Source organism: Corvus brachyrhynchos, unplaced genomic scaffold (genome assembly GCF_000691975.1).
Source record: "Corvus brachyrhynchos isolate BGI_N302 unplaced genomic scaffold, ASM69197v1 scaffold122, whole genome shotgun sequence".
NCBI lineage: Eukaryota > Metazoa > Chordata > Aves > Passeriformes > Corvidae > Corvus > Corvus brachyrhynchos.
The window spans coordinates 178787-185847 of record NW_008236778.1 but is presented as its reverse complement, the minus strand read 5'-3'; the positions used below and the strand labels follow the sequence as shown (position 1 = coordinate 185847).

The window sequence follows — 7061 nt, the reverse complement described above, 5'->3', positions numbered from 1 at the left end:
CACCGCCTGCGACACCGCCCTGGGAAGGGGGAGCTGGAGATCCTGGGGAAGAAGGCGCGAGCGTCCCTCGGTCTTAGCGTCTGGGTTGTGTCCTCGAGGTCATCACCGTCGCTGTCCATCGTGGTTAGCAAACCTGTGCCCTCCTGTGCCCAGCTGCAGCGGGAGATGACGACGCTCACGCACCGGGGCCGGCGGGTGGAGGGCAGGAACTCGGACAAGAAGCCGGACGGTGAGGAGGATGCGGCTGCAGACAGAGACCTGAACGAGGACGATCCTGATGACTCCAAAGACATCCGCCTCACGCTCATGGAGGAGGTGCTGCTCCTGGGGCTGAAGGACAAGGAGGTGAGGGAGGTGTCCAGTGGCACGTGGGCAGTGGTGTGGCAGTGCCGTGGTCAGCCTGGACTTGAGGCTCTCAGGGAGCAGCAGAAGGGATTGGATGGATTCCTCTCGATGCTCTCCAGCAAAGCTCTCTTAGACTCTTAGAACCTGCTTAGAACCACAGAATCATGGAATGGTTTGGGTTGGAAGGGACCTTAAAGCTCATCCAGTTCCAAACCCTTGCCATGGGCAGGGACACCTCCCACTGTCCCAGGCTGCTCCAAGCCCTGTCCAGCCTGGCCTTGGACACTTCCAGGGATCCAGGGGCAGCCACAGCTTCTCTGTGCCAGGAGATGGCAACCTGAGCTGTGGGCATGGCTGGTAACTGCTGTCCCACCAGCTCTGCCCTGGGGACAGTGGCAGGAGGTGAGAGGTGCCCTGGGGGTGTCGTGTCACTGCCTTGTGCAGAGCAAAGGGGAGGTTGCTCTTTGCCAAAGCCATGGGGTAAAAGTAGCCTCAGCTGGTCCATCCAAGGGTGAACATCCTCCTCTGCAGCCCAGGGCAGCCTCCTGTCCCAAAGCAGCAGCTGACAGACACACAGGGACACCCTGAGCCCTGCTCTGCTCTTTAAAAATCAGTGTGGAGAAGAGCAGAGGTGGCTTTTGAGGGAAGAGGCAGCAGAGGGAGCTGGAAGCAGGCACGGGCTGAGTCTGGACCCACGATGGAGAGGGAACAGAAGCTGCATCTCTGGTGGCTTCCTGGGCCAGGCAGGAGTGGGGATGTGCAGCTCCAGGGGAGTGGGGCTGGGTGGGAATGTCAGTGCTGGGAGCTCCTCTTGTGTGCCTGTTGCTGGCTTTGCTTGGCAGCAGTGGGGGGATGCAGAGCTGGTTATTCCCAGAGGGCTCTTCCCTGTGGGAAAGGGATCCTGGTCTAACAGAATTGATTTGTGCTTATCAGCTGGTAGGAACTCATTTATCAGCTCTGCCTGGAAGGAGCCCTGGGGAAGGGGAAGGTGCCTTGTGTTGAGCTCTCTGAGCTGCCTGGCCCTGCCTGTGCTGTCACTGTCACTGTGCCTTGTCTTCATCCCTGCATCCATCCTCTGGATCAGTGTGGGGAAAGCTTTGCCTGTGAGGGTGGGGAGGCCCTGGCAGGGGCTATTCCATGGCTGCTCCATCCCTGGAAGTGTCCAAGGCCAGGCTGGACAGGGCTTGGAGCAGCCTGGCTTATGGGAGGGTGTCCCTGCCCATGGCAGGGAATGGGATTGGTTGATCTTTAAGGTCCCTTCCAACCCAAACCATTCCATGATTCTAAAACCGGCTATTCCTGACGAGTAGCTGGGGAATTGTAGACCTGGGGAAGCCAACCCAAGGTGCCCAAGGTGCTTCTTGGGGTGACAGTGGCAGAGCAGAGCCTTCTACAGAGGCTTCCCAGCTCCAGAAACCACTTTGGTCAAGATTGGACTCAACGATCCTGGAGATCTTTTCCAGCCTTAACGATTCCATGATTCCTGTGTGAGCCTGTCTCCCGCCCTGAGGAGCTGTGGTGGATGGGCCTCCTTCTCTTCATTCCTCTGGGGTGGAATTAAACCCCTGTGAGGTGCCTGGATTTTCTTTTCCATAGGGTTTGGCTGTTCCTGGGTTGGTCCCAGCTGGTGCTGAGCTGTCACACGGATCCTGCCTGGGGGTGATGACAGTGACAGGGGCTGGGGCTGTCCTGTTTGAGGATCCCAGATAAGATCTGGGAGCCATCTAGGAAGTGGCAGGAGCTCAGGGCTATGAAGGGAACATGATGCAAATAATCCTGGAGCAAATATTTGAGAGCAGCCTGGGAGTGGGGTGCCGTGGGCTGCTGTTTTCCTGGGCTGTGTTTGGTGTTCTTGGCTTGGTTAATGTATCCTGGGAACGGCCCTTCAGCCACCAGGAAGTTGGGAGAGCACAACAAATACAGGAAAAAACCTTGTCACGCTTTTCTTTTTTTTTTTTTTTTGCCTTCCATCCTGTCCTTCCACATTCCTGTACCTCTGACCAGAGGCAGCAGCAGCAGCCTGGCCCTGAGCTGGGCTCACAGCTCGGGTGTTCACTCATGGTTTGATGACTGAGGAAAAACAAGACAATTTTTGCCAAATTCAGTGAGCTCACAGTGTAATTTCATTATTTAAAGCACCGGCCTGTCCATGTAGGAGGACCTGGCTGCAAACCAGCCTGGCTTTTGTAACCAGGCTGATTCCAGAAGCTGGAAGTAACCCAGGAGCTTTCCACTGGTTTGGTTTAGAATTTAAAATTTCCTAGGGGTGTTGTGCCCTCCAGACCAGGAAATTGAAACTTTTGCTCATCTTCACACCCTTTCCTGGAGAACTTATTTGGAAAGCCAGGAGCAAAACCCAGGAGTGGAAATCGGGAGGGCAGGGATGAAAGGTTGCTTTGTCCTCCCTCACAAGGAAATGAAGAAAGCAAATAAAGGTTTTAATGTCTTTTATGGTTCTCAGTGCTGGGCCAGCCCAGTGTCCTCATGCCCTGCTCAAACAGAGCCTCTGGGCACGGGAATTCACCCATGGGGCTGGAAAACCTTCCCTGGGAGAGGGCTGAGGGTTCCCAGCCTGTTTTCCTTGGGGAGGGGCTCATTGGGTCCCCTTGTCTCCAGTCTCCTGGTAGCTTTCAGACCTGTCCTTTCCTCCCTGTTTTCCACCCGGAGAAAGAGCAGCAAAAGGGGAGTTTCCCCCCAGGAACCCATTCCAGGTGTGTTGGGGTGTCCCTGCAAACGAGCAGCTCGTGACTCTGATCCCCCTGGGCTCCTCCTTCCCTTGGGCACGCCTCAGATGCCAGTCCAGCCCCCCAAGCCTCTCCCCAAGCCTCTCCCTGAGCCCTGGCTGCTCCTGGCTCTCTCTGAAATCCAAGGAATGCCTCCCCGTGTTGGCCCTCACCGAACAGAAGGGAACAATCGGGCTTTGTTCTCATCAGGGAGTGAAAGAGGAGTGGAAGGAGGGAAGGGAAAGGTCACCTGCGCTGTCCCAGTGCTCCAAACCGGGGCCAGCTCTCTTGGAAAGCATCAGCTGGGTGTTGTTAAACCTCAGGGAGCAGCGAATTCCCTCCCTGCCTTTCCCTGGGCTTTCTTGTCCAGGTGTTTATTTCTTCCCAGCTCCATCTCCCTGGCTGCAATTGCAGCCCAGGACTATCCTGGAAGTGGGAACTGGCCATTCCCTTCTTTTTTGCTGCTGCCTTTTATGTGTCTGATCTCCCTTCTCCTCCTCTCCCTCTGCCCTCTCTTTCCTGCACCAAATTCCTGTTTCAATTCCTGGTTCTTTGTGGGTCTTATTTCCCAAACTTTGCACCTTCTTCTTTCCCAAATTCTTTGTCTTTGGAGCTTGCACCTCTCAGGATGAGGCCCCATCAACAGCCTGGAGTGCCAGGAGAGGGGGGGATGGCTTCAAATTGACAGAGAGGAGCTTTAGGTGGGATTTTGGGAAGAAATTCCTCCCTGTGAGGGTGGGCAGGCCCTGGCACAGGGTGCCCAGAGCAGCTGTGGCTGCCCCTGGATCCCTGGCACTGCCCAAGGCCAGGCTGGACATTGGGGCTTGGAGCAGCCTGGGAGAGTGGGAGGTGTCCCTGTCCATGGCAGGGCTGGCACTGGGTGATTTTTAAGGTCCCTTCCAACCCAAACCATCCCATGGCTCTGTGAAGCTCCTGTGGGAACTGGGTCTTGCTGGAGCCCCACGGGCTGTGGGGAAGCTCCTCCCAGGCCTGACGTTGATTTCTTGGCATATCCAGGGACTCTCAGTGGGGTCCTGGAGCCAGGGAGGGAATTCCTGCAAGGAGAAGAGCAGATTGCAGCTCCCCTGTCCCCGGGCACATCCACAGCCAGCGCTGGGACAGAGCCTGGCAGAGCTCCTGGGGGGTGCAGCCCCTCAGCAGCAGCAGCGTCCTCCTGTGCCCATGGAAATGATCCCACCTTTCTCACTTTTCCTTGGATTTTTTCCACGCTGGGGCTGGGCAGAGCCGGGTGTGCCCCGTGGCTGTGGGTGCAGGAGGAAGGGCACAGCCTGGACTTCTCAATGTTTGCAGGAGCTTTTGGGCAGGAAGGGGGAAAATTGGAGCTTCTCACCTGGTGGGGAAAATCCCTCCCTTTGGAAGGCTGGGAGGATTCAGAGAGACAGGAGCAGGGAGAGGCTGAACGGAGGAAGAATTCCTTCCCATCCTCTCCCCCAGGGCTACACCTCCTTCTGGAACGACTGCATCTCCTCGGGGCTGCGGGGCGGGATCCTCATCGAGCTGGCTCTGCGCGGCCGCATCCGCCTGGAGCCGCTGTCCCTGCGCAAGAAGAGGCTGCTGGAGAGGAAGGTCAGGGTCCTGCCGGAGCCCTGGCAGGGTTTGGGGCTCTGCCGGAGCGGGATCTGCTCCGGGAGGGGACTGGCAGAGCTCTGACCCCGCGTTCCCGCTGCTCCCTCCAGGTGCTGTTGAAGTCGGATGCTCCGACCGGGGATGTGCTGCTGGATGAGACCCTGCGGCACATCAAGGCCACGGAGTCGGCAGAGACGGTTCAGACCTGGATAGAGCTGCTCACTGGTAGGGCCAGCTGGAAATTCCATTGTCCCAGCTCCCTCTGGGCCTGTCCGAACATCCCCCAGAGCCCACCAAAACCCATCCAGGATCCCACGTCCAGCATCACCCTCTGCACCCAGAGCGCCAGGATCCAGTGGGGAGGGAACCCCAAAAACAGGGGGGAACCCCAAAATCACCCTGGATCCTCAGATCCCTCCAAAACCCCTCTCCCTGGGCTGGCCCTGGATCGCTGGGTCATTCCCTGGAGATGGGCAGAGCAGGGGAAGGCTGAATGTGGGGGCAGAGAAGGATTTTCTGGGTGGATTTTTGGGCTGAATGTGGGGGCAAAGAAGGATTTTCTGGGTGGATTTTTGGGCTGAATGTGGGGGCAAAGAAGGATTTTCTGGGTGGATTTTTGGGCTGAATGTGGGGGCAAAGAAGGATTTTCTGGGTGGATTTTTGGGCTGAATGTGGGGGCAGAAAAGGATTTTCTGGGTCGTTTTTTGGGCTGAATATGGGGGCAGAGAAGGATTTTTTGGGTCTTTTATGGGCTGAATGTGGGGGCAGAGAAGGATTTTCTGGGTGGATTTTTGGGCTGAATGTGGGGGCAGAGAAGGATTTTCTGGGTGTTTTTTTATTGGGATCTCGATGGAAATCTTGGACCTCGCTCTCCTTTAGTTCCTTTTTTTTTTTGCTGAGGCCTCACCCAGCCTGGGCTGAGCCAGGGGTGGAAGAGGCTTTGCAAAGGGATTTGCCCTGGGATCTGCTGCCTGGGAGCTTTGCCAGGTGGGACAGGAGGGTCCGAGTCAGGCCAGGGGATCAGGGCAGAGCCTGGTGCCCGTGCAGGACAGACAGACGGCACGGGAGGGTGGAAGGATGCTGGGGCTGGGAAGCAGAGCCCAAGCAGAGTCTCCCACCCCTCAGGAGAGACCTGGAACCCCTTCAAGCTGCAGTACCAGCTGCGCAACGTGCGGGAGCGCCTGGCCAAGGCGCTGGTTGAGAAGGGCATCCTGACCACGGAGAAGCAGAACTTCCTGCTCTTCGACATGACCACGCACCCCGTCAGCAACGCCTCCGAGAAGCAGCGCCTGGTGAAGAAGCTCCAGGAGAGCGTCCTGGAGCGCTGGGTCAACGACCCCCAGCGCATGGAGCGCAGGACTCTGGCCCTGCTGGTGCTGGCCCACGCCTCGGACGTGCTGGAGAACGTTTTCGCCAGCCTGGCCGATGACAAGTACGACGTGGCCATGAACAGGACCAAGGACCTGCTGGATATGGACCCTGAGGTGGAAGCTGCCAAAGCCAGGGGCACAGAGATGATCTGGGCTGTCCTGGCAGCCTTCAATAAGTCCTAAAACCTCCCTTCGCTCTGGGTGGGGGAGACCCTTGATGTGACCCAGGGGTTTCCCCAGAGGATGGGCAGTTGCTGGGCTGGTGGGTGGGCTCAGCCTGGGGAGGGATCAGGGGATTTTGCTTTCCCCTCCCCAGGCAGAGGTGGGAGGTGAGAGCCCGGCACTCCCACTGCCCCGTGCTCTCCAGGGAGAGGTGGCAGTAGCTCTTCACTCCTTGCCCTCGGGGATTTCCTTCTGAGGCCAGTGCAGAGCTGGGGGTGGCAGAGCCCCGGCCCCGGAGCTGCTCTGAGAGGCCAAACCCCGGCACAGACAGGGCAGGGACACACTCCTGGCTGCCTCTCCCACAGCCTGGTCCTGCCTTGGAGCTGTGTGGGCAGTGCGGGTTCCCCTGAGGGACTCACACCCTCCTGGGGTGGGGTTTGGGGGTGTTGGGCAGTCGGGACCACCCCCCTCCCTGGCTGGCACGGGGCACCCAGACCTCTCCCACGTGTCTCCATGGAGGAGCAGCTCTGCAAAGACCCCCATGTGTGCCCCCATGGCTCAGCTGCTCTTTCTAGTAAGAAGAAAAGTTAAACTGTGATTATTTTTGTTCACGACCCCCTTCCTTCCTCCTCCACTTTATTCTCCTGTAGTTCACTTAAACGTATTTCTCTGCAGCCCCAGGGTCTGTCCGTGTTTCAGTGGGTGCAGCTGCCAGAGCTGGCATCTCAAGGGGCACTGGCAGTGCTCGGGATGGCCGGGGCGTCCCCAGGGTGCTGGTGACACTGGTGTCGTGAGCTGCGGGTGGTCTCAGCTGATGCTCCCTGCTGGGTGGGGTGGGGTCCTTCCTCCTCCAGGCGCCTTTGCACGGCAGGGA

The 7061-nt window shown here is 58.1% G+C and overlaps 2 protein-coding genes across 2 annotated transcripts in view; both read left to right on the top strand.

Moving 5' to 3' along the window:
* The first annotated feature begins 7 nt into the window (after nucleotides 1-7).
* Nucleotides 8-6861, top strand: GOLPH3L (golgi phosphoprotein 3 like). The gene is made up of 4 exons (XM_008628715.2): nucleotides 8-345; nucleotides 4524-4655; nucleotides 4766-4880; nucleotides 5781-6861. Exons 1-4 carry the CDS (start codon nucleotides 166-168, stop codon nucleotides 6206-6208), a joined length of 855 nt encoding a protein of 284 aa, XP_008626937.1. The 5' UTR covers nucleotides 8-165; the 3' UTR covers nucleotides 6209-6861.
* Nucleotides 6741-7061, top strand: part of LOC103611262 (alpha-endosulfine) — a 5871-nt gene continuing 5550 nt past the window's right edge. Inside the window, exon 1 of the mRNA XM_017727836.1 lies at nucleotides 6741-6761. Coding sequence (XP_017583325.1) covers nucleotides 6741-6761 — 21 coding nt within the window. The remainder of the gene's footprint in view (nucleotides 6762-7061) is intronic.

Excerpts from the sequence above, each read along its gene's own strand:
- GOLPH3L (XM_008628715.2), top strand. The coding sequence starts at position 166 with ATGACGACGCTCACGCACCGGGGCCGGCGGGTGGAGGGCAGGAACTCG. Across the intron at positions 346-4,523 it reads TGGGGCTGAAGGACAAGGAG|GGCTACACCTCCTTCTGGAA; the intron begins GTGAGGGAGGTG and ends CCTCTCCCCCAG. Across the intron at positions 4,656-4,765 it reads AGAGGCTGCTGGAGAGGAAG|GTGCTGTTGAAGTCGGATGC; the intron begins GTCAGGGTCCTG and ends TGCTCCCTCCAG.